The sequence below is a fragment of the Pseudophryne corroboree genome, chromosome 1, assembly GCF_028390025.1.
Source record: "Pseudophryne corroboree isolate aPseCor3 chromosome 1, aPseCor3.hap2, whole genome shotgun sequence".
NCBI lineage: Eukaryota > Metazoa > Chordata > Amphibia > Anura > Myobatrachidae > Pseudophryne > Pseudophryne corroboree.
The window spans coordinates 626,959,769-626,987,553 of record NC_086444.1 but is presented as its reverse complement, the minus strand read 5'-3'; the positions used below and the strand labels follow the sequence as shown (position 1 = coordinate 626,987,553).

Sequence of the window (27,785 nt, the reverse complement as noted above, 5' to 3'; positions counted from 1 at the left end):
TGGGAGGCAATCACGAGACCACCTGTCGGGATCCCTGCGGTCAGTCACAATACAGACGCCGGAATCTCGTCAACCGTTGAAATGCCACTGCCAGAATACCAGTGCCAAAGGCTTTTCTCCCTCTGTGGGTATCAACGACACCCATAGAGGGAGAATAGATCCTGTGGCGAGCGCAGCGAGTAACCGTGCCCGCAAGGGGCTTTCTATTGCTCACCCCGCTGCCGCCATACTGGTGGCAATTGTAGTCCATGTGGATCATAAAGTATGAAAAAGTTCAAAAAATTAAAGAAAAAAAAATTGGGAAAAACTCATGTCGACCCTTTGTCATATCGACCTAGCGTCCCTGTCGACCTAAAAACCATGTCGACCTACTTACTGCTGACCAACAGTGGTCGACCTAGACAGTGTCGACCTAAGTGTGGTCGACCTAGAGACCGGATACCGGCATTTATGCCCAGGCTGAAAATAATTTTGTTATATTGTTTTCTGTTTACGTTGCTTAAGTGTACATAACAAATAGGCTTTATTTAATTACATAAAGTAACTTCATTGTATTCCTTTGATATTATTTTGCATAACAAGTTTCTTTAGTAGTTAAGGTCAAATTTGCTATCTCATTTATACTGTTAAACACATGGCAGAGATCTTCATTGAACTTGTTTCCTCGCATGGGGGGTCATTCCGAGTTGATCGCTCGCTAGCTATTTTTTGCAGCACTGCGATCAGATAGTCGCCGCCTATGGCGGAGTGTAATTTTGTTTTGCAAGCGTGCGATCGCCTGTGCAGCCGAGCTCTGCAAAAAAGTTTTGTGCAGTTTCTGAGTAGCTCAGAACTTACTCAGCCGCTGCGATCACTTCAGCCTGTTCTTGTCTGGAATTGACGTCAGACACCCGCCCTGCAAACGCTTGGGCACGCCTGCGTTTTTCCAAACACTCCCAGAAAACAGTCAGTTGCCACACACAAACGCCCTCTTCCTGCCAATCTTCTTGTGATCAGCTGTGCGAATGGATTCTTTGTTAAATCCATCGCTCAGCAACGATCCGCTTTGTACCCGTACGACGTGCCTGTGCTTTGCGGTGCATATGCATGTGCAGTAGTGACCTGATCGCAGCGCAGCGAAAAATCCTAGCGTGAGATCAGGTCGGAATGACCCCCATAGGTCGAGAGGTCAACACTTCAAGAACAGGGTCCAGTATGATATACCGGCAGACAGGATGGCGGCTTTCAGTATCCGACAGCGGCATCCTGTGTGCTGAAATACTGGCAGCAAGGCAGCGAGTCCCCTCGCACACCACATCTGATTATATAGCATGTCTGTGTGTACACGCCTTTGCTGGACTCCGCTTACTCTTGCCCTGCCTCTTCTGTTGAGGTAAGGACATGCTGGACTACTATAAGTAAAATGCTAGGTACAGATGCATTTTTGAATAATATAGAATGTGTTGTAATGCATGGTTGCCTGGCAGAGTAGAGAGGCTGTTATCCATGCGTGTGCTATTTACATTTGCTTCTACTAAGATTGTATTCATTTCCATGAATCAGTGGCCACCCTAAAGGTAAACAGCTGTGAGAACTTAGGCGTTGTATTGCCATAGGTTAGATAGCAATTTATCTGGAAGCTGGACTTTTCTATGTGTTTACTGTAGTTCTTTGGAGTAAAATGATGCAAACTCAAGCCATACATATAGTAAGATTACCCTGTAAAGAAGGTACAAGTCAGCAGGGGCTGGTTATCTCATGTTCACAATGTACTGTATATGCAGATCAGTAACCATCGGAGATGTCTGCACACCATCAGGTTTGCGTACATCTCTGAATCAGGTTCAGTAACCACTACATCCCATCATGTCATGTAATGACTTTGTATACTCGCTCTCACTTACTTCATTAATGGCTTAGACTGCCTCTGACAGGTGTGCCTTCGCCTTTGCTCCTCTGCTGACCCGTTGCCTATATTTAGTTCTGCATTGAAGGATCAGCTGTCTGTCTTCCCATTCCACCTCCCCACATTACCATCATACTCAGGGGATTATTCATCATTTTACTGCAGAGGGAACACTACTGTTAATTTGCAAAGAGTTAATATGTGTTCTCAGTGTAAAGCTTAAATTTTTGTACGTCATTAAATTTTTTCTGTTTTGATAGAGTTGCTTTTATATTTAGCTTCATGTAACCATGTAAAGCAGTATGTACACTGTGTAATATTCCTTGTGTCTGGCCAATTACATATCTCTTGTGTAAAATGTTCTCTTTCATTTAGGCGGGATACATAACACATACAAACTGTTGTTCACTGGAGACCTGTCGCTTGGTGGTTATTATAGAACTACTGTACAATACCCAGTGCAAGACTAAAGGTGCCCACACACGGTACGATATAGCTGACGATCTGCCGCATTGGAACAATAAAACAGCTATATCGTTCCGTGTGTGTGCATGATATCATTCATTGAGTGCCCCCGTGAGGTCGTCCATCACTTCGCCTAATCTGTCTGCATGTTCAAATGATCAGCAATGCGGCTGATGATCCCATGCAGCACTATGTGTGGTGGTGGTTGGGGGTTGGCATAGCAGACTGTCGGACATCGGATCGCCCCGTGTGTAGGGACCAACCGATATGTCGGCCCTGGGACCCTTGGTCGCATGTGTGGCCACCTTGAGGATGCATACCAGTGCAATATTTCTCATATAGGGCCTATAGAAATATTAAATTTCTCTAGCATCCAAAAGGGATATTGGGGAAACTTAGGGGGTGATTCAGAGTTGACCGTAGCTGTGCTAAATTTAGCACAGCTACGATCAGGAACACAGACATTCGGGGGGATGACCAGCACACGGCTAGCCCACCCCGCATGTCAGTCCAGGCCCCGTCGCAGAAGTACAAAAGCATCACACAGCGGCGATGCTTTTGTACTTCAGGAGTAGCTCACCGCTGCCCGGGTCACAGCGGCTGCATGTGATGTCACGCAGCCGCTGCGGCCCGCCCCAGTCCGGCCACGTCTGCGTTGGCCGGACCGTGCCCTTTAAACGGCGGCTTAACACCAATGTCCCGCCCCCTCCCATCCATCAACCGCCTCTGCCTGTCAATCAGGCAGAGATGATCGCTAGCTAAAAACAGCCGTCGGCTGTCTGGTAGGCGCCGGCGCATGCGCAGTTCAGGCCTGATCGCTGCTAGCCCCTTAGTACGATGGGTATAGACGGGGTCCAAAGGAGCTGGTGACCTTTACATTTCTTCACTGGGTGTGCTGGCTCCTCCCCTCTATGCCCCCTCCCACAGGCAGTTTAGAAAAAAGTGCCCTCAGGAGAGGATGTACATCTCTGCAGCCCCAGAGACTTTGCTTCAGTTTCTTTTAAACTTTTATTATTTTTAGAATGCTGTCTGGGCAACACTTCAGGAGACATTGCCAGTATAAAAAACTCTGTAGCTTCGGCGCTATTGGGGGGGGGTGGAGCTACCTCAGAGCGGGACCAGCGGCATTTTGGCGCCTTCTTCTGCTTACTGCAGCAGCAGCAGGCACGCACAGCTCCTCCTGACACCCAGAAAACGTTGGAAAACTGGTACAGGGTGTAGCAAAGGGGGAGAGCCACTATTGTACATAATCTGTGTTTCACTGTAAGCTGACAACCTCACTGGGGATATGTAGCTGGGGTGTGCTGGTCTTATCTCTCTGTATGTCTCCCTCTCACATACAGTAATGGCAGGCTTGATAAGTTTTACTGTCTGTGTGTATGTGTATGTCATTGTGATTTACTGTGAACATGGGTAAACACAAACTATGCAGTGTGTGCCACACCAGATTCTCTCCCTTATCAATTGACTCTGTTTTATGTGAACAATGCAGCCAATCTTCACAAATCAGTGAGAGGGCTGGGGGAGAGGGTCCAGAGCCCTTCTGGCTAGGGGCCCTTAAGAATATGATGTCTGATATGTCATCACAACTCACTGCTAATGTTCAGAAAACTCATTTACTACAAGAGGCTATTGCAGACAGCTGCTAGGGCAGATGTTACACAGCCCCCCTCTCTAGCTCAGGACCACAAAAGCGTGGTTTACCTGCTCTACTCTGTGATTCAGATGAGGATATACTGGAGGATGGGGATGACTTGGATCCTTCGCTTCTGCTCAGGGTATTGAACCCCTCATCCTGGCTTAAGGCTCCCTCTAGAGGACGCTGCGTCACAGAAGTCGTTTTTCTTTACACAAAACAAGCCTAATGTCACTTTCCCTGATTCTGCAGAGTTAGATGACCTATTTAAGTTAGCATGGAAAAATCCAGATAAAAAAATACCAAGTGTCAAAAAGATTTTTTTACACTTTCCCATTTGCTCCTGAATGTAGGAAATTCTGGGAAGTACCTGCGAGAGTTGACGTATCAGTCTCTCGACTGTCAAAAAAGGTGGTGCTGCCTGCCCCGGGCTCCTTTACCGTAAAGGACCATGGGGTCAGAAAAATAGAGACTACAGTTAAGTCTATCTACACTGCAGCAGGTGTATCACAGAGGCCGGTCATAGCGGGTTGCTGGATGACCCATGCCATTCACACGTGGGCTTCTCAAATTCAAGAGGGCCTCTCCGGGGATATGCCTCTGGTCACTACGGTGACTCTCCTGAAGCACATTCAGGACACTGCACGCGTCCTGTGTGACTCGCTCAAGGAGATTGGCAATATTAATGCTAGGACTTCTGCCATGGCAGTGTCGGTGTGCAGGGCCTTGTGGTTGCGTCAGTGGATAGCGGACACAGAATCCAAGCGCAGTGTGGAATCTCTCCCCTTTTCTGGGGAATGGCTCTTTGGGGTTGAGTTGGATACGTGGATTTCCAAAGTCACTGCAGGGAAATCCACCCGGGGCCATCTGTTCAGTCCTTTCGGTCTAACAGATTTCAATCTAGGGCAAGAGGTACCTCCAATGTGGCTAGAGGCTCCAGAAGTAAGACAAGAAGACCTGCAACCACCGGTTCTCGGGAACAGAGCACCAGTTCTGATTCCACTAAGTCCTCAGCATAACAGTGCCCACCCACCCTGAGGGGATCTCGAGGTGGGAGATCGACTGCTTCACTTCAGCCGCGTCTGGGAGGTTTCCTGCCAGGATACCTGGGTCAGGGACCTCATTTCTCAGAGCTACAAGCTGGAGTTTGACGGTGCTCCTCCCCAACGATTTTTCAAATCAAGCTTACCAGCTTTGGAGGATACGCAAGTTACGTTGCAACAGGCCATCCAAAAGTTGGCCCAGTCCCACGTCATTGTTCCAGTACCAATACCACAACGAGGAAAGGGTTATTACTCCAACCTGTTTGTGACATCAAAGACGGACGGTTCGGTAAGGCCCATTTTGAATCGAAAACGATTATTAGTGAACTAAGTTCCCTATCAGGGTATTTAGTCTGTGACCCGGATAAGCTTGGCATTAGCGATAAGGGCGCAGTGGGGGCTGGCTCCAAATAACTCTGTGTCTCCCTGAAGAGAGTTCTTTGTGGGTTAATTGTGCTTAACCTTTTTCTGTGTGTGTGAACTGTCACATTTACATTATGTCAGGCAAAGTGTGTGTTTCTTGTACAGCGGAGTGTTCCTCTTCACCAGGGGGCTCACTACTGGGTACTAAGGCAGTGCACCTTCCTAGAATAGTGGGGCTGAACCGGAGTGAGCTAATTCCATTAAAGGAATGATCTCCAATATTTCTACAAAATTATCCCGCAATGAGAAAGAGACGCAATACTTAAGACAGACTGTGGATGAGTTTATGAATAGAGACTCAGTCCCCAAACCAGCTTCTCAATCCTCTCCCATCTGTCTGCAAAAATGATCTCTGGCCCATATCCTGCAGTCTGACCCTGAAGCTGACGGGTCAGACATGGAGGAGGGCGAGGTGGAGGGGGGGTGGGGATGCTACTCTGTCACAGGGAATAAAGGCTTTTATAGAGGCTATCAGAGATGTTCTGCAAATTCCTGATAAGGTGTCAGAGAAGTGTGAGAAATCTTATTTAAATGTAAAAAAGAAGTCCTCAGTCACTTTTCCTGCGTTGTAGGAATTGAATACCCTGTTTGAAGAACCATGGTTTAATCCTGATAAGAAATTTCGAATCCCTAAAAGGATGCTCTCATCTTTTCCTTTTCCTGTGGAGGATAGGAAAAAATGGGAAAATCCACCAATAGTGGATGCATCAGTCTCTAGGCTGTCACGAAAAATTGTATTGCTTGTCCCTGGTGCAGCCTAAAAGACACGGCTGATCGTAAAATTGAGACTACACTCAAATCATTGTACACAGCTGCTGGGGTGGCCCAGAGACCCACTATTGTATTTGCGTGGATCACAAAAGCCATTGCTAAATGGGCAGGTAACCTAATTGAGGGGTTAGATTCCTTGTCTAGGGGGGATGTTGTTTTACTCCTGCAGCATATACAGGACTCTGCGAACTTTATGGCGGAAGTCATAAAAGAGATAGGCTTGCTTAATGCATGCACCACCGCTATGGCAGTGTCAGCACGCAGCGGCTTGTGGCTACGCAAGTGGACTGCTAATGCGGACTCCAGGAAAGGCGTGGAAAGCCTACCGTTCACAGGAGAGGCCTTCTTTGGAGATAAACTAGACAAATGGATCTCCAAAGCTACTGTGGATAAGTCTACGTATCTTCCTTCCGCAGTTCCCCCAGCCAGGAAAGCTTATTCAGCTTCAAATTTACAATCCTTTTGGACGGCCAAGTTTAAGGGAAAATCCAGAGGTGCTTCTACGGCTTCCAGAGGCGCAAGAGGTAAACCACGCAAACCAGCAACTGCTCAGGAACAGAGCTCAGGCTCTGCTTCCGCAAAGTCTTCAGCATGACGGTAGACCGCGATGCCTGGAGGGCTGTCAGGTGGGAACACGACTAAAATTCTTCATTCACATCTGGTCAAGTTCGTGCCGGGATCCCTGGGTCATAGATCTTATTTCCCAGGGCTACAGACTAAAGTTCCAAGAGCTCCCACCTCACAGATTCTTCAAATCAGGCTTACAAGTTTCACAAGAGGCAAGTATAACTACAGCAGGCCATCCAAAAACTGGTACAGACTCAACTCATTGTTCCAGTTTCACCTTATCTGCACAACAAGGGGTACTATTCCCACCTGTCTGTAGTACCGAAACTGGACCGTTCGGTACGGCCGATTCTGAACCTCAAGTACTTGAACCCGTTCTTAAGAGTGTTCAAGTTCAAGATGGAGTCTCTGAGAGCGGTGATATTAGGTCTGGAAGAAGGGGAATTCCTAGTGTCTCTTGATATCAAGGATGCGTGCCTTCACATTCCAATCTGGCCGCCTCATCAGGCTTATCTACGGTTTGCATTGCAGGACTGTCATTACCAGTTCTAGGCCCTGCCATTTGGTCTCTCCACGACACCGAGGGTATTCACCAAAGTAATGGTAGAAATAATGTTTATACTCCGCAAACCGGGAGTGAATATAATTCCGTACCTGGACGATCTTCTGATAACGGCGCCGTCCAGGGAGAGGTTGCTGGACAGCATTGGTCTCTCAACCAAACATCTCCAGGATCATGGGTGGATTCTGAACCTTCCGGAGTCGCAGAAAGTGTTCCTTCCGTTGGAAAAGGCATTGGTAATCCAGTCGATGGTTCGGGATGTCCTGAAGCTACCCCAGATATCGGTGCATCTATGCATTCGCCTTCTGGGGAAAATGGTGGCCTCTTAAGAGGCGCTTCAATACGGAAGGTTTCACGCAAGACCCTTCCAGCTCGATCTGTTGGACAAATGGTCCGGATCGCATCTTCACATGCACCAGAGGATCCGTCTGTCGCCAAAAGTCAGGATCTCCCTTCTGTGGTGGCTACAGACTACTCACCTCGTCAAGGGTCGGTTCAGAATTCAGAATTGGATCCTATTAACCACGGACGCAAGCCTCAGAGGTTGGGGAGCAGTCACCCAGGGGGTGCAGTTTCAAGGACGATGGTTAAGTCAGGAAGTCATCCTTCCAATCAACATTCTGGAACTCAGGGCCATATACAACACCCTTCTGCAGGCTTCATATCTTCTTCAAGATCGGGCCATTCAGGTCCAGTCGGACAATGTGACGGCAGTGACGTACGTAAACTGACAGGGCGGAACGGAAAGCATAGCAGCAGTGTTAGAGGTGTCAAGAATTCTCCGCTGGGCAGAAAAAAATGCTGTGGCGTTGTCAGTGATCTTCACTCCGGGAGTAGACAACTGGGAAGCAGACTTCCTCAGCAGACACGATCTGCACCCGGGGGAGTGGGGCCTTCACCTGGAAGTGTTCAGGTGCTTGACACATTGATGGGGATATCCACAAATCGACATGATGGCCTCTCGTCTCAACAAGAAGCTCAAGCGGTATTATTCTAGGTTGAGAGACCCACAGGCAGTGGCGGTAGACGCTCTGACGACTCCATGAGTCTATCAGATGGTGTACGTGTTTCCTTCATTTTTCCTCTGATCCCAAGAATTCTAAAAAGAATAAAAAGGGAAAAGGTTCAAGCAATACTCACAGCTCCTGACTGGCCAAGAATGGCCTGGTACGCGGACCTTCTGGAGATACTCTTCGAAGATCTGTGGCCTCTACCTCTTCGCGAGGATCTTCTGCAATGTTCGTCTATCAGGACTTACCGTGGCTACGCTTGACGGCATGGAAGTTAAACGGCTGATCCTAGCCAGAGGAGGGATCCCTAACTAAGTTATTCTGATAATGATCCAAACCAGGAAGGGGGTAACGTCTAAACATTACCACCGTATTTGGAAGAAATACGGCTCTTGGTGTGAGAGCAGACATTATTCTGTGGTGGAATTTTATCTGGAACGTTTCCTGCTTTTTTCTGCAGGCAGGTGTGAATGTGGGCCTACATTTGGGCTCCATAAAAGTCCAGATTTCGACCTTGTCCATTTTCTTTCAAAAACAATTGCCTCCTTCCCTGAGGTCCAGACATTCTTGAAGGATGTTCTGCACATCCAACCTCCCTTTGTGCCTCCCACGGCACCTTGGGAATCTCAATTTGGTGCTGCAGTTCCTCCAATCGGACTGGTTTGAACTGCTACAGGAGGTGGATGTAAAATATCTTACGTGGAAGACCGTCACACTGTTGACCTTGGCTTCAGCAAGACGTGTGTCGGAGCTGGGGGCTTTGTCTCACAAAAGCCCCTATTTAATTTTCCACGAGGACAGAGCTGAACTCAGACCACGTCAGCAATTTCTTCCTAAAGTGATGTCTGCGTTTCATATCAACCAACCTATTGTGGTTCCAGTTGTCACCGACACTTCTGCTACTTCAAAGTCTTTGGATGTTGTGAGGGCTTTGAAGGTATATGTAAAGAGGACAGCTCGTCACAGGAAATCCGTCTCGCTGTTCGTTCTCTATGATCCCAATAAAATTTTGTGTCCTGCTTCAAATCAGACAATTTCATGCTTGATCAGGCTCACTATCCAGCATGCTTATTCCACGGCAGGTTTGCAGGTTCCAAAATCTGTACAGGCGCACTCTACTAGGTCGGTGGGCTCTTCCTGGGCGGCTGCCCGGGAGGTCTCAGCTTAACAGCTCTGCCAAGCGGCTACTTGGTCTGGTTCGAACACGTTTGCTAAGATTTACAAGTTCGATACTTTGGCCTCTGAGGACCTTCAGTTTGGTCAATCAGTTCTGCAGGAACCTCAGCACTCTCCCACCCGGTTTGGGAGATTTGGTTCATCCCCATAGTACTAAATGGAACCCCAGTATCCTCTAGGACGTGAGAGAAAATAGGATTTTAATTACCTACCGGTAAATCCTTTTCTCGTAGTCCATAGAGGATACTGGGCGCCCACCCGGTGCTTTGTTCTTCCTGCACAGTTACATGGTTAAGTATTGTTGGTTCAGCTGTTGCTTTCCTCTGGTTTGTGTGTGATGGTTCGGAATCTCACCACTATCCTTTATATCCTTCTCTCAAAGTATGTCTGTCTTCTCGGGCACAGTTTCCTGGACTGAGTCTGGTAGGAGGGGCATAGAAGGAGGAGCCAGCCCACACTATCAAATTCTTAAAGTGCCCAAGGCTCCTAGTGGACCCGTCTATACCCCACGGTACTATATGGAACCCCAGTATCCTCTATGGACTACGAGAAAAGGATTTACCAGAAGGTAATTAAAATCCTATTTTTCTTGACCTTTTGGTAGCCTTCTTATATCTGTCCAGTTAGTGCCATCAGGATTTAGGTAATGTGGCATAACCATTCATGATGCAAAGACACGTGTGTGGGGCATACTTTACTGTCCAGTGCCCTTTTGAAATCCCCACCATTAACAATCTAGAGCAGGTTTTAGTAGTTTGAGGGCCTCCACCTGTTTTTGAAAGGCAGCTATCTGGCAAAGCAGTCTGCATGATGGCATGTATGCAACGTTTTATGTAAGCTCTAACTGTTAATGAAATCATTGGAAAAAGGTGATACTGACACAAAAAGTATGGCTTTCAAGTCATTATTGTGTACTCTGTGTTGTGTGTAGTATATTTGTGTACTGTATATGGGCCCTCATTCCGAGTTGATCGCTAGCTGCAGTTGTTCGCAGCACAGCGATCAGGCTAAAATCGGCACTTCTGCGTATGCATACGGGCCGCAGTACGCACGCGCGAAGTACTTTCACACAAAACTATGCATTTTTACACAAGGGTGAGCGACGCTTTTCTGTCGCTCTGCTGATCGGTGAGTGATTGACAGGAAGTGGGTGTTTCTGGGTGGTAACTCACCGTTTTCTAAAAAACGCAGGCGTGACAGGTGAAAACGCAGGCTTGCCAGGGGAAACGGGGGAGTGGCTGGCCGAACGCAGGGCGTGTGTGTGACGTCAAAGCAGGAACTAAACTGACTGAAGTGATCGCAAGGTAGGAGTAGGTCTGGAGCTGCTCAGAAACTGCATGAAAAATTTCACGCGCAGTTCTGCTAACCTTTCATTCGCACTTCTAAGCTAAGATACACTCCCAGAGGCCATCGGCTTAGCGTTTGCACTACTGCTAAAAGCAGCTAGCGAGCGATCAACTCGGAATGACGGCCATTGTTGTTTGCTGTATATAAGGTTCTTAGGAAGATGGGAACATTTGGTTTACTTTGTAGATTAATCCATCTTCTCCCTTCTTTCTTGTGAAGGTGCTGTAGCTTTTTCTCGACGCAGTCCTGTCGCCTCCTGGCTGTGTGCAATGCTTTACTGCTTTGGCAGCTACATACTCGCAGACGTTTTGCTTGGAGACTCTCCCATCAGCTATTTCAGCAATAATGCCAATATACTTCTGGCATCTGCTGTTTGGTAAGTACAGTATGTTTGTGGCACAAACTCTGTGTAAAGTGTATTAAGAATTCAGAGTCTTGTACCTGTAGAGAAAAAATTTGTATTTACGTGTATATGTTCTTTTCCACACTTCTCATTATCCAGCTGTAAGTCAATAGCATATGCACCAGGTTCACATAAGCTGTAACAGTTTCTTAAGGGATTATGTTTAATTAGTTGTTACTGTATTTGTAAAAAAAAACGAGACGTGTAATTTCCATGCAGTGAGAAAGAAGTAAGGTCTTCGTATAAGATAACTGACTTTTCTGCTGTTATTCATATTATGTACAGTGAGTGTACCATTTCCATAGGTGCTGGAACAGGGATGGGCAAGGGGGCAACATGCTTCCCCCAAATATGTGAGAGGTCCCAGTCAAAGTACTGGATAGCGGAGTGCAGTGTGGCCACCTTCTACAGGTGATACGGGCAGTGTGAGGATGGAGAAAATACCCTTTCCGCTGCTCCATCTCCTCCATCCCCATAGCCTTTCTCCATCTGCCTCCTGAGCCCTACTACCCCTGCATTCAGCTCTAACCCCTACAGTGTGTGGCTAATTACTGTGGGCTGGTCCCTCCTCTGGGACCAGCCCTGCGCCCTCTTCACCTCCCACTGCATATGTTCCTTCCCTCTTCCCCCTCAGCTCCCCTTTGTCCTCCCAACCCCTAACCTCCCCCCATTTCCAACCTAACCTTCACCCACTCCCAGCTGGGTTCAGATGAAAATGTACCCTGCAAAGTCTCGTTACCTACCATGCACAGCCTCAGCCAGGGTGGGAGCTATGAGTGGATCCTGTGTCTTTATCTTTCTACATAAAGTCACTCACATGTTATAGTTATGTTTTTGGGGCATATTTATTATACTCATTTTGTGGTAACTCTCCCTAAAAATCAGGATACTCTTAAAATGTAAGTATCCTGAAAGTATCCTGAAAGTATTACAGGGGTTCTGCAGTAAATATCAATGATATCTGCTGCACTTTCCCTGTTTTCCATCGCAGTATGGTGTTAGCCATTGTAGTCTATGGGCTACGTAGAGCACAAATTACTGCGAAAAGTATTCTCCAGATCCCTCCCCAGTAACAGCCACAGGCCCATCCACTAATGACCACGCATGCGTAGTAGGTCCGTAGCATAATGTAACATGATCCGATGCAATCACTTTAGTTTACACATTGCTAGGATGGGCTCCTATCGGAGCGCCTGTATCCTGGATGTGATTTTGAATATATCTTGGAGGAAATTATTTTATTATTGTCCAATTAGAGGCTATAAGAAATTCTGTTTATCGAAGCTTTACCTTAATGAACAGTAAATGTTTCTGCATTCCCCATAGTATCCTCTATGCTATTTTTTACATAAATGTGTGCGTATATATATATATGTATGTATATAGAGATAGATAGATAGATGGGTGGGAAGCGGTCAGCATCCCCGCGGTTGGGATGCTGGAATCCAGACACCACTTGGAATCCCGGCGCCGGAACACCGACCGACAACATTCCGAAGGTAAGTATCGGGGTGGGGTTAGGGCCTGGGGGATGGGAGGTCTGTAAGGGTTAGGTACTAGAGGGGGAGTTATCATCCAACATCACATCCAGATAGATTTTATATATATATATTTGAAAAGATATATGACCTTTCGCGCTAAAGATGTGAAAGCTTCAACAGGGAAAATACCCCCTGTTAGATGGGGTATGAACAACAGATAGTGAAAGAAGAGATTTCCCCAGGGAGCTGATGTCGTACTTTGGTATGTACAAGTTTTGTATAATAAAATAATCTTAAAAAAGAGAGAATGTTTATTTTTTTAAAAAGCAATACATAAAACTGTTTACAATTTGCCCAGAATAACAATAAACAATGTTTGTACAGACGATAGTTGTGTTGGTAATTCAAACAACATCAAAATGATCTTCTTTGTAGAGATGTCAGAGAACAATGTGCTAACCCAACGCGTTTCGTCCTACAGGGGTGTATTAATCTAAACAATACAGAAACATTCATAAACAACTTCACTCTTCTAGTTATAATACAATTAACTCTCTTCAAAAGCTTATTGAATACATACCAAAGAATCACAATATGGACATACATCTTATCGTGTCTTCAAAAAGGCAATTTAACAATGCTTAAAATAGTATCGGACCAAATTTCACCATATGGGGTATCTGTAAAATCATAACATATGTTACCAAAAGAATATTACCATAAAAATATATGGACAGGATATATTATGTGAGGAGGAACAGAGGAGGAGGACTGGTTTACAAGGATTCTGTTGGGCTTTTAATCAGCCTTACTGCTTCATACTTAGTCAGAAAGGATCGTCTGATCATATTTGAATGTTAAACATATTTATACGTTTAACTTTTGATAAATATGGGACCAACATAATGTGTAGATAATTCTCTGATGAAGCGTTACTAATATTCGCTTAATATTCACCAGTTGGAAGTTTGAAGTGTAGATATACATATAAATAATTGTTATATATTTTATTTACTTTTATTTTTATTCGCATTGGCACAGATTATACATACCAATTTAAATTGAATTGGAAGTAACCCTTTTCACTAATTATCCACTGGGTATAACCTTTTTGAAATTTAGAGTAATTCTGAATCTATAATAGAAAAGAGATTCTATTTAACTCTTGGGTGTGGTATTTATAATGTGATCGCCCATACCACATTCATCATACATACCAATTTAATTCAATTAAGCCCATAAGATGGCAAATCACTGGATATCTTCCAGATGTTAATTTAGACAAAGTGGACCATTGTAATAGTACCTATGATTAAACAGAATATGTGGACGGGTATAATATTTGTCATTTTAATCCCCCTTGAAATATGTCTTATTTAGTATACTCATCGTATAGATGTAATCTAATTGGTATGTACGATGAGTATACTAAATAAGACATATTTCAAGGGGGATTAAAATGACAAATATTATACCCGTCCACATATTCTGTTTAATCATAGGTACTATTACAATGGTCCACTTTGTCTAAATTGACATCTGGAAGATATCCAGTGATTTGCCATCTTATGGGCTTAATTGAATTAAATTGGTATGTATGATGAATGTGGTATGGGCGATCACATTATAAATACCACACCCAAGAGTTAAATAGAATCTCTTTTCTATTATAGATTCAGAATTACTCTAAATTTCAAAAAGGTTATACCCAGTGGATAATCAGTGAAAAGGGTTACTTCCAATTCAATTTAAATTGGTATGTATAATCTGTGCCAATGCGAATAAAAATAAAAGTAAATAAAATATATAACAATTATTTATATGTATATCTACACTTCAAACTTCCAATTGGTGAATATTAAGCGAATATTAGTAACGCTTCATCAGAGAATTATCTACACATTCTGTTGGTCCCATATTTATCAAAAGTTGAACGTATAAATATGTTTAACATTCAAATATGATCAGACGATCCTTTCTGACTAAGTATGAAGCAGTAAGGCTGATTAAAAGCCCAATAGAATCCTTGTAAACCAGTCCTCCTCCTCTGTTCCTCCTCACATAATATATCCTGTCCATATATTTTTATGGTAATATTCTTTTGGTAACATATGTTATGATTTTACAGATACCCCATATGGTGAAATTTGGTCCGATACTATTTTAAGCATTGTTAAATTGCCTTTTTGAAGACACGATAAGATGTATGTCCATATTGTGATTCTTTGGTATGTATTCAATAAGCTTTTGAAGAGAGTTAATTGTATTATAACTAGAAGAGTGAAGTTGTTTATGAATGTTTCTGTATTGTTTAGATTAATACACCCCTGATGAAGTCTGTAGGACGAAACGCGTTGGATTAGCACATTGTTCTCTGACATCTCTACAAAGAAGATCATTTTGATGTTGTTTGAATTACCAACACAACTATCGTCTGTACAAACATTGTTTATTGTTATTCTGGGCAAATTGTAAACAGTTTTATGTATTGCTTTTTAAAAAAATAAACAATCACTCTTTTTTAAGATTAATTTATTATACAAAACTTGTACATACCAAAGTACGACATCAGCTCCCTGGGGAAATCTCTTCTTTCAATATATATATATATATATATATATATAAATAGGTAGATATCTCTGTCATCAGGTAGGCAGTGTGGCGAGTAAGTCAAGCTACCCCTGAGGGGGTGACATTCAGCGATATAGGGGTGCCGAATTGAATTATATCTTGGCCCCCCCCAACCAAAAAGGTCACATGACAGATATGTATCAGAGTGACTCAGTAAAATAAGCCTGTTGTCTCTCCCTGTCTTCACATTATTGCAGGTACTTGATGTTTTTCTGTCCAATGAATCTCTTCTACAAGTGTGTTAGCTTCCTGCCATTGAAACTTGTCCTTGTTGGCATGAAAGAGGTGGTACGTGTTCGCAAAATCGCCATTGGAATCCACCACGCCCACCACCACTACCATCATGGATGGATTATTATGGTACTGGTTGGATGGGTAAAAGGTGAGCTTTACATAATTAAGAGAGTATGATAAAAGCTAGTGTGATTCCTGTTTTCCAACTAAATTTCATGATACGTACTGTACGTGAATATTTTATGTAGTCCAATGAGTTTATAATATGTAAAACCTTGCACATGATAGTGAATGTGGCTTATAGATGTCACTTGCTAAAAATTACTAAAGTACTCATATTCTCTCCAATAAGTATTTACATATTTACGACGCTGGACTCCAGAGGATAAATATTAAAAAAATTGAAGCAGGGTGTGCGATGTGGGCCCCCATCACCCATTATAAATATGCCAGTGGCCCTGAGCCTTCATGGGAGCCTTAACTGCATGTATGTGTGTGTATGTAAGATACACATGTCCATGGCTATATGTAGTGTCAGCCTGGGGCATGAAGGGTCCACTAGGGAATACAGTGGTAGGGGCCCCAGCATAGTGGTTGGGGCCAGTCACCAGAGCGGGTGTGTTCAGCCACCACAGAGTACTTGGTCAACAATTAGAGAGAGGACATGCTAAGAACAGGCCCCCTTTATAAAGGAGTGGACAGGGGTGTGTCAGAACCGCCCAATTTGATTGGCAGGTGGGTTCATCTTGGTGTAGTTTCCATAGAAACAAATCAAGCACCGAAGTGAATTCATGATTCTGCTCAAATCCTTCCATAAAACGAAGAGGTGGGGCCCTCAGGCCGTGGGGCCCACTGGGGATTCCCCTCTGTATACCTATTGGCCAGTCCGACCCTGGATTGCAGGAGTTTACAGTAGTGTAGCTGATTTATCAGGAATAATGATATTGTGTGTGCATACTGAAGCTGTACCAAGGAAGACTTATAAATCTAATGATTTCCAACAATAGTAAAAACAATTATGTTACTGCTTTCTGCAGCAATAGAAAATGTTTTGTTGCAGCAGTCCTATATACAGTAATAAAAGGCTAATGCTGCTCCTCACCCCTATGGGGGAATTCAAGTGTTTTGTGCACCGCCGGCCACTAGATGGCGTCTGACGGAGCAATTCAAGTTTTGCTATGTTCAAGCGTGCACAGCTACCAGCGCTGACATTACTGTTATGTTGTGCTGTCATTTTGATGGAATGGTAACTAATTTACCAATAAAGGGCCATATCCTATTAGCAGCGGTACTTATCGGGGATTATGCTTCGGGTGCCTCAGGCACCCAAAGCATAATCCATGTTAATGGACCGCCAGAGTGCCGATAACACATGGGATCAGGGACTTATCCCCGATCCCATGTATTTTCGTGCAATCGTGGGTCCAATTGCGGCTGATCAAAACGGCCTCTAATTGGATACTGCGATAATGACCATTGCCCATTAATCGCTATATCCAGCCATTTTGATCAGCCGAAATCGCATTGCCTCTAATTGAATACCGCCTAAAATCTCACTGGGATGACTGAGTGATGCTTGATTGAAATGGTATGCTGAACATACTGCTTCACCAGGCCAGTGTGAAGGTAAACACGCATGCATAGTGGAGTGTACGGTAAGCCTAGACTTCCAGTGCCATTTTCAACTGGAAAAAAAGTAAAATGTGTAATAGTAAGTATATGAATTTATTTTTTTATGCTACCTGCCCCTGCTGTGGCTATGCTGAGATGATGATAGTGATGTGGCACCTGACTAACGTATCCTCCATTAATAGGATTTCTTAATAAGGGATATTAAATATCTTGTTTATTAGGAAATATTACAGTGTATAGCATTTGATCTAGGTTTATTTACACAAGTGAAGATGAAGGGGATATAATCACTTTATATTAATGGCCAATTATGAATATTTTATGGCAACCTGTTTAGCTTAAGGTCCTTACAGAGGTGCTGGGTACGGGATACCGGCAGTCAGGATGCCGGCGGTCAGAATACCGACACCGACATCCCGACAGGGTGCTAGAGAAGGTAACCCTAATTCTTACCCTCCTTGCAGCCTAAGCCTAACCATCCCTTCCTGCAGCCTAACCCTAAACCTCCCAGGCATACTTACGTTTGTGAGTCTGACTGTTGGGATTCCGCGTCTGCATTCTGACAGCTGTCTGGATTCCGGCGCCGGGATACCGAATGCTGGGATGCCAACTAAATCTCTTACAATGGACACAAAACTATTCTTTGCAGCAGGAAAAACACAATTAAACCAAACGTCCCCTAAGACGTTTAAAAAATTTACATATGTGGGAGTATTACAGATGCATGCGCAGTCATTAGATAATCGCTCAACTGTGAAAATATCGGGTTTGCGTACATCACTGAATAAGACCTAAAGTCAGGTATATATTTCCCCTCTCTCAAGACAAAGTGGACTTTGCTATATACAATAGGTAGACTTGCCAAAATATCCCTTTAATCTGGGACACCTATGATTTAGACCGGTTCTGTGACAATTAAAAATGGGAAAAACAGTCTTGAATTTAGCAGCCACAGAACCTGTGCAAATCATAGATGTCCCGGATTAAAGAGATATTATGGTAAGCCTGTGTATAGTGGTTTATTGCCTTCATCTGGATCAGCTGGGGTATTTGAGGATAACTTTGCATCAGAGGGCAAACAAACTGATGACCTAAGACAGGTTGATGCTGGTGGTCAGAATACTGACTGCGGCATCCCGATGGTGAGAATACCAACAGTGGCAAGGTAAGTATACTTACCTTTCCCCAATGCCCCCTCTAACCCTTACCCTCCCTAACTGCAGCCTAAGGCTAACCCTCCCCCCATAGCCTAACCCTAGCCCCCCCATCCCATCCCATTCCGGGGCTTACCTCTCCAATGGCCCAGCAAAGGCTCGTTCGGGATCCCGGTGATGTGGAACCCGGTACGGGATTGTGATCATAGTCTGGATGCCGGAGCCGGTATTCCGAGCAGTGTCGGGATTCCGACTGATGGGATCCTAAGCGGATCCCGCTAAGACATTTTACAACATTCACAAGCTTCATTTGTAAATTGACATGGTTGGTTTGTCCTTAATAAATGACTTAGGTGTGAGTGATTTATTTGTAAATTCTACCTCATATTTATTTTTCATGCTTTTTTGAGATTATCTGTAGCTCCATTCAGCTATACAGTTCCCTTCCTTGTTCTTCTTCGATGTGTTAAGCTGGATACACAGTATAAGATATATTGTACGATATTTCATTCTGCCGTGGATCGGAATGATAAATCATACACATCGTATAAATAAATAGTTAAATGCATGAATAACTTTTTTAAATGACCATTTCATTCCCCTTGCAAAATGTACACAATATCAATCTGCCTTTTATTTTGTATAGCAGGGTTTACTCACAAATAAGGAGACACATGTGAATAAAAAATATCAAGTCTGATATTTTGTATGTGAAACAATTATATATAATAATTCTCTTTAATGCCTCAGTAGTGGAACTATCCCTCTACCACTAGGTGTCGCCATAGCCAGAGGATTCATAGAACAGTTCCACTTTGCTGAGTTAGGTCATCTTAGTTAACATAACATTTAAAAAGAATTTCAGGAAATGTGTTATTTTTATTCACGTTAACAATTGTCTGACATAATTTATGTGGAATCCTGGTGTACTTAACACTTATAGGAGCCAATGAATGGGCTCTTTATACTCTACATGAAAAAGCCATGACTACCTAAAGTTGTCTAAATTCTGGTAGCAATGATGAAAGCCTTAGCTATATTGAAGAGCCACACAGCCCTGAACGACATGTAATATATGTGACAAAATAAGCATTCTAACTATGGTGGTCATTCCGAGTTGTTCGCTCGTTGACGTTTTTCGCAACGGAGCGATTAGGTGGAAAATGCGCATGGTACGCAGTTCACTAATTTAACACAAAACTTTGGAGATTTACACAAGCTAGAAAGACGTTTTTTCATCGCTCGAGTGATCGTAGTGTGATTGACAGGAAGTGGGTGTTTCTGGGCGGAAACTGGCCGTTTTCAGGGATTGTGCTAAAAAACGCAGGCGTTCCAGGGAAAAACGCAGGAGTGGCTGGAGACACGGGGGCGTGGCTGGCCGAACGCAGGGCGTGTTTGTGACGTGAAACCAGGAACTAAATGGACTGAGGTGATCGCAATCTAGGAGTAGGTCTGGCGCTACTCAGAAACTGCTAAGAATTATTTATTAGCAGTTTTGCTAATCTTTCGTTCACTATTCTGCTAAGCTAAGATACACTCCCAGAGGGCTGCGGCCTAGCGTTTGCACAGCTGCTAAAAGCAGCTAGCGAGCGAACAACTCGGAATGACCCCCTATATCTCAATTATTTAATTCACATTGGTAGCAGAAATTATTATATATGAAATACAAGAAACAGTTGTATTTTGTTAAATGATTTACTTGGACTAAAGGATCTATATTAATAATTGCAGCACTTTTTCAGTGGATATATACATTTGTAATGAAAATATCAGTGCTATGTACTAAGAGAAACCCGCAGGGACAGCAGTAGTAATAACCATTTTGGAAAAGTTTTTCACTTTTGTGAAAGATTCCTCCAGAGGAATCTGACACTGCGCATGCACACAGCGTCGGCTTCTTTAATCTGGGCTGGTGCCGGCGGCTGGGCTGGTGCCGGCGGGGGTGTTGATAAGACTGGCTTATTTAGAAATTGACTATAAAACTTTAAGATCTGGACAAATCCCTAAAGATTCTGGATTTGTCGATTTTAATTTCGACACAAAGCTTTCATGCTAATGTAAATATAATTTGATGTACATTTAGGGGCTGATGCAGAGATGGAAGCAGCGGTGCCTCTGTACACAGCAAACGCTTCCATCTGGTCTGCGTATGCGCACTGGCCGTAGTGTGCTTGTGCAATATTTCTCCCAGCGACCGCATCCAGAAAGGATGCAGCCGCAAGATGATTGATAGCAGCGGGTGTTCACGGGGTGGTGGCGTGGCGTTGGGGGGGGGGGGGCGGAATGGGGGCAGGCCGGGAGGGTTTTCAGGGCGGCTTTGTGACATTACATGCAGCCGTTCTGATTAATAAAATGTCAGTGGACCACCTGACAGCACAGCCAGGCAGCGCTGCCAGGGGTCAGCCTTAATTCAATGCGCCTGCAATGTAATTGCGGATGCATCGGGTGGTGGCACGTCACACTTGATGGGCAGCCTTGCCTTGTGCTGGGCCACCCCCAGCATGTGAGGAGGTAGATCTGCGTATATCTGAATAAGGTCCTGACGGTAATATCTATTTTATGTTCCGAATTTCTATGAATGTTTGAGTGGAAAATATATGCCTTTATTATATTAAACATCATGAATTCCCTGCTTCTGTGCTGTAGGCTCCGGTGTTGCGCTCATGTCTAATCTGGAACAGCTCTTGCGTGGTGTTTGGAAGCCAGAGACCAATGAAATTCTTAACATGTCCTTGTGAGTATTCTGTGTACTTATGTTGGTTCTCACTAGCAGAATCTCCCATGTGGTGTGTGTACATGCTGCAGTCAGCCAATGCGCGATGCAGGCTTCTTGTTGATAGATACCAGAAGAGCTCTGTTGCTCATGTCTTAATTGTAAAATAAAGTAAATTGAAATAAGCATTTGTGACTGGCCTGATCACGTAAGGAGCAAGCCTCCCTCTGCTTTCTTAACCAGCCAAACCAGAAAGATGGCTGCAACCTCAGCTATAGTTCTGTCTAATAAATGATTTTTAGATTTCATTTTTTTGATTACTTGTGTCTCTCATGTCTGTCACAGCCCAACCAAGGCCAGCTTCTACGGTGCTATCTTGTTCACTCTTCAACAGGCCCACTGGTTACCTATCTCCAAGGCGTACCTCATTTTCTTCTTTACTCTCTTCATGGCTTCTTGCAAGGTATGAAGCTAATGTCATTCCTCTAGGTTGAAGGTACCATCTTAATATAAATATTCCTATTCTGCAAATGTTTACAGCTTGTAAAACCCCTGCTGTGTTTAGTTGTTTGCTTAGTTAAAGAGAGTATGTCCCTGCAGGATGCGGTTAGCTGACTGGCGCTTGGGATTCCAGCGGTCAGCATGCCAACGCCAGGATCCCGAAATGCTAGAAATGCCGGCACACGGAATGCCGACCAACAGGCTCTATTCCCACTCATGGGTGTCCAAGATACCCATAGAGTAGGAATAGAACCTGTGGCGTGCGCAGCGAGCCACTATGCCCGCAAGGGGCTTAGTTGCACTTAGGGTTCGGCTGTGGGAGGAGGGGGGCTAGGGTTAGGCTGCTGGAGGGAGCAGTTAGGGTTTGGCTGCAGGAGGTGTAGATTAGGGTTATTATTATTAATAGGTTTTTTTTTTTTGCATAAAATATAACTTTATAAATCGCATAAAAATATAATATAGTCACTTTGCTAGATTGTGCTTTTTGCATTACTTCTTAGCTTGCATTACTTTAGAGTAGCGCAGAATCCTGAATCTGAAGCACAGGCATTAATGGGCTGATGCAGAGTGACTTCTACTTTGGTTAGGGCATCGAGGGGAAGATCTATCAAAGCTTGGAGAGAGAGATAAAGTGGAGAGAGACAAAGTACCAGCAAATCACCCTCTAACTGTCATTTTTCACGTGACAGTAGCTGATTGGTTGGTACTAATTTATCTCCCGCAACTATAGCTCTCTCCAAGCTTTGTTATATCTCCCCCCAAGTCATATGTGTTGTGGGGGCGTGAGGGGACAGAACAAAGGGGTGTGTGTGTGTCTAGGGGGGTGCGTGTGAACAGGGGGATGTACAGTGCTTAATTTAGCTTACTGTACTGTTGACCCGGAGTCAAGGTGGAGATAGCAGCCAGAATCCTCCTTCTGACGGGGCTGCTCCAACAGCGTGAGTAGGGATAGTAACATAGTAACATAGTTAATGAGGTTGAAAAAAAGACAAGTTGTCCATCAAGTTCATTCTATGTTTTGATCCTATACTGTTATGAATGTAACCAAAGTTTACCCGTAGTAGCTCAATACAGTCTTTTTAAATGTTATATTCCTGGATATCTTTATCAGTTAGACATTTATCCAACCCATTTTTAAACTCCATTACTGAGTCCACCATTACTACCTTCTCTGGCAAGGTTTTCCAGATCCTTACTGCCCTTATTGTGAAGAACCCCCTCCTTCGTTGGGTACTACATTTTTTCTCTTCTAACCTCAGAGAGTGTCCGCGTGTCCTTTGTATGGGTCTCCTAATAAACAAATCCTCTGACAGCTCCATTTATTGTCCCTTTATGTATTTATATATATATATAAATTGATAATGTCTCCTCTTAGACGCCTTTTTTCAGGTGTGAATATATTTATCCTGGTAAGCCTCTCCTCGTATTCAAGCATCTCTAACCACCTTATCAATTTAGTTGCACGTCTCTGAACCCTTTGGAGCTTTAAGATATCTTTTTTATATTGTGGTGCCCAAACTTGTACACAATATTCAAGATGTTGCTGTACCAGTGATTTATATAATGGTACAATTACACTTTCATCCCTTGTCTCAATTCCCCGTTTTATGCAGGCTAAAACCTTATTTGCCTCTGTTGCTGTAATCTGACATTGTAGACTGTCAGATTGCAGATCGACCATCGATTATTCATAATCATCAATAGTTTATGGCCGATGCAGATTACTATTGCTATAGATGGGGGAGAACCAGATGGTTCCCCTCCATCGATGGCACAGCATAACCAACTCCCCATCCCTCACCCACCCTCAAAGTGCCGGGACACATAGCTGCACCCCCCCCCCTCCCCACACACAAACCCGCAAAACTCTGCTCCCAGGTTCAGTCGAAGTAAAGGGTGAAACCATTGACCATCCATTACATAGTAGGCTGCCATCGATGGGCACTTACATTATCATCATCAATGGCAACCATCGATAGTGACCACATGGGTTGTGGTGGACAGTATTTTCCTTGCAGTGGGCGTGGCTTTGAGCTGCGCTGATGTCACAGCACCATCTTCTGCCCCCTCCATCAGTACATGCTCTGCACTGCAGAGGCACCGGTTCCGTACAGTTTTCACCTACAATAGCCGACCGTAATTCCGGGAAATAAGGACGCATTGGAGCAACTCTATTCAGCCTAGAGGGGTGAGTTCAGGGCAACAAGGGATGTTTGCTGGGCAGACCACCCGAAAAATAAAACCTGGGGAGAACAATGGCTTATACATGGCTAGTCATGTAAAATCAGGGGGTTGGTTATGAGGGACTGGCGCTTGGGATCCCTCTGGTCACCATACGGACGCTGGGATCCCGGGGATTAGAATGCCAGCGGGAGGGCCTACGGAACAAAGCACCTTGAGGGCTTGCTGCGCTCGCCACACTGCGGGCTCCATGGCGAGCTCCGCTTGCCACAGGTTCTATTTCCACTCTATGAGTGTCCCACGAGTGGGAATAGTCCCTGTCAGTCAGCATGCCGACTGTTAGGATTTTGAGGGGGCGGGATGTAGGCGTTGGTAGTGTGATCAGCGGCCTCCTATCCGCCGGTCACATAACTACATCCCAAAGCAGGCATAACTAAACTCCTATTGACGTGGTATTTCATGTTTCTATAATAAGTCCATACACCTGCATGATTCATAAATACAGTAGACATTTTACCTTTATGGGGATATACTTGTTGGTTATTGTGTCATTTCATGTTCCACTTTCTGAATCTCTGTATTTTCTTAATACACATGTGTTACCTTTTCCTTATGTAGATCTTCATGACAGCTACTCACTCCCATGGGTCACCTTTTGCTCCTGTGGAGAACTGCATCTGCCCTATCCTTTTTGGATCTGCAAATGGTAACCACGATGATCATGATGACCACCATCATCACCACCACCACCATGATGACCATGAGGTGTCACATTCAGTACAGGCAAAATCTAAAGAAGAGCTAAATGAGGGTACTCGCAAAAGGAAAGTGAAGAAAGCTGAGTGAGGATTACAGGGCCTCACTGAGACATCACAACGCACTATGCATTGCCCAAAGCAGTCTTCATGTAAAACTTCAGCCTTTTCTTTTTTTTTGTTATTGATGGAAATGGAAGTCCCGCAGTAACTACAGTAATCTATTTCTCAAGTTCAAGAACTGCCAGATCTGAAGATTGCCAAATAGTGTCTATAAATCATCCACCAGCAAAAGGATGCAAGATCATTGTAAAACACCTTGCAGAGACAGATAATAGATTTGTAGGGCTGAATCCAAGAGAGTGATCCTATTTCCCTTGCAAAGATATTGCTCTCCGGTGTATGTGCAGCAGATCACTCTTAAGCAAAGAAAGCTAATTATTTCTGTTTACCAAAAATTCTGAAGTGTTTTTAATGCAATATGCAAATCTTTTGATAATTTAATATTTATTTTTAAAAATCTATTTAAAAATATTTTTAAATAATCTAACTGCTTTCAGTTCGCAGTCTATCCGCATATCCCTTTTTCTAATTTATGTATTTAAATTATTTTCTAAATAAGGCAGAAGCATTCATTTTATGTTACAGAAACACTAAATAAAGACATAAATGGGCACACTGGAGAACAAAGAGCAGATGAACTAAGATTTGCTTAGAGTTTATAAAGCCTGAAATCTTGTTGGATGTCATTTACGGAGTGCAAATGCTACTGTAGTTCTACCATGCCATTTATGCCTGGACTCACTCTTTGCCTTAGTTTGCAAATGTGCACCAAGACTTCAGCCAGGGCACTTTGGTTTGCGGGGCGAGAGGGCCATAATTGAAGAGGAGCAGAAGTTTGCACAGGCAGAGAACATGCGTTGAAGAGTTAAGTTCCTAGAGCAGGCACACTGATGCTTCTCATCTGTGATGCAGAGCTGAGACTAAATATGATTTTGAGCGACATATTTAAATGGGATAGGGAATTGCGGACAGTGCTTTTTCAGGGGCATTTCTTTCCATGAACAACCGTTCCCCTTTGCAAACGGACTGGCAGAGATCAAGCTTTAGGGGGTCATTCCGACATTTTTTGCAGCGCTGCGATCAGGTCAAAACTCGGCAAATCTGCGCATGCGTATGCACCGCAATGCGCAAGCGCGCCATACGGGTACAGGGGGTCATTCCGACCTGATCGCACGCTAGCTATTTTTTGCAGCACTGTGATCAGGTCAAAACACGGCAAAACTGCGAATGCGTATGCACCGCATTGCGCAGGTATGTTGTATGGGTACAAAGCGGGTCGGTGCTGGGCGATGGATTTAATGAAGAATCCATTCACACAGTCGATCGCAAGAAGATTGACAGGAAGAGGGCGTTTATGGGTGTCAACTGACTGTTTTCAGGGAGTGGTTAGAAAAACGCAGGCGTGTCCAAGTGTTTGCAGGGCGGGTGTCTGACGTCAATTCCGGTACCGGACAGGCTGAAGTGATCGCAGCGGCTGAGTAAGTTCAGACCTACTCAGAAACTAAACAAAACATTTTTGTACCGCTCGGCTGCACAAGCGTTCGCACACTTGCAAAGCAAAAATACACTCCCCCGTAGGCGGCGACTATCTGATCGCAGCGCTGCAAAAAATGGATAGCGAGCGATCAACTCGGAATGACCCCCACAAAGCGGATCATTGCTGAGCGATGGATTTTACGAAGAATTCATTTGCACAGCCGATCGCAAGGAGATTGACAGGAAGAAGGCGTTTATGGGTGTCAACTGACCGTTTCCTGGGAGTGTTTGGAAAAACACAGGTGTGTCCAAGCGTTTGCAGAGCAGGTGTCTGACGTCAATTCCGAGACCGGACAAACTGAAGTGATCACAGCAGCTAAGTTCAGATCTACTCAGAAACTGCACAAAACTGTTTTTGTACTACTCGGCTGCACAAGCGTTCGCACACTTGCAAAGCGAAAATACACTCCCCCATAGGCGGCGACTATCTGATTGCAGCGCTGCAAAAGATAGCTAGCGAGCGATCAACTCGGAATGACCCCCTTAATCCTATAGCCCATACAGTGCACTGTATAAAGAACTGAAATTATTATAAATTGGGCAGCTGGACAGCCTGAGATGGTTTCCACTATAGTACATCTTTTCCACCTAAGTCTTGGGTCTGACCCAAGATTTGGAATACAGTTCCAAAGCGGGTCAGACCCAGGACTGGCCCTTTTCCACTGCAACTCCAACCCAAATTAGTCCCAGGTCACACGGGTGTAGTAACCGCTGGGAGTCTCAGCTGCAGTGAGACTTCGGCTCCGTCCCCTGATGTCACTCACCCTGTTCCCGGATAGTCTCATCGCAGCAATAAGTAGTCAGGTGCGTTGCTGTCCTTCCCATGCCTCAAACGGAAGCCGTTTACAATGCCGCTTAATCGGGGTCCTTCCCGGGATCAACCCTCCAAGTTAGTCGGGTCCTTCCCGGGACCAACCCTGCAAGCTGGATGTCTACTGAGCCCAGACCCGGGTTATCACTGCAATATCCCAGATTTTCGCAGTAGTGGAAAAAGGATATTGGCGTGAGTTTGGGGTACCCCTGTTATAGTGAAAATTGGCCCAGGCTGATAAGCGCCAGGCTAGTGTACACTTGAAGGTACATTTCAGCACACTTATGCAGTACAAAGATTTTTCCTGTGGTGCGCTTCATAAATGACTCCCAGTGTTTTCTCTGTTATTATTGTTTCATCTTAAATTGGTGATCTTGCATGGAGATAAATAATTTACATAAAAGAAAATATTGTTCCATTGTTTTTGTGCTCCATACAGTTTGGGGTTATTAATCAACACTTTTAGACAAATTTTTCAAATGTTTTTGGTGCCCAATATTTTATGACTGATGATTAAAGAAGTTTTAAAGTTTAACAGTTTTATTTTATCCTATATAGTAAATGGCACACGCTGCTCCTCACCTCTATGGGGAGAATTCAAGAATTCTGCGCCCAACAGAGCAATTCAATTGTTGCTCTGTTCGGCATTCACAGCCGTCGACGCTAACATTACTGTTGTTGTTCCGTCATTTACATGGGCTGGCAACTAGTTTTAGAATAATTTAACATCAAATGTATAACTCACAAGCATATTAACAGACATGAGGAGTATTCAATTGTTCCCGCTAAATTTGCGCACAAAATA

At 44.2% G+C, this 27,785-nt stretch overlaps 1 protein-coding gene and 1 long non-coding RNA gene across 2 annotated transcripts in view; both read left to right on the top strand.

Moving 5' to 3' along the window:
• TMEM38A (transmembrane protein 38A) overlaps positions 1–27,388 on the top strand; it is a 35,134-nt gene extending 7,746 nt beyond the window's left edge. Inside the window, exons 2-6 of the mRNA XM_063914504.1 lie at positions 11,105–11,261; positions 15,598–15,782; positions 21,067–21,154; positions 21,479–21,596; positions 24,434–27,388. Of these exons, the coding sequence (XP_063770574.1) occupies positions 11,105–11,261; positions 15,598–15,782; positions 21,067–21,154; positions 21,479–21,596; positions 24,434–24,661 (776 nt within the window). The 3' untranslated portion in view covers positions 24,662–27,388. The remainder of the gene's footprint in view (positions 1–11,104; positions 11,262–15,597; positions 15,783–21,066; positions 21,155–21,478; positions 21,597–24,433) is intronic.
• LOC134928645 (uncharacterized) lies at positions 14,444–15,223 on the top strand. The gene is made up of 3 exons (XR_010177974.1): positions 14,444–14,525; positions 14,898–14,997; positions 15,085–15,223. It is a non-coding gene; the product is annotated as an uncharacterized LOC134928645 (long non-coding RNA).
• Positions 27,389–27,785: the final 397 nt, after the last annotated feature.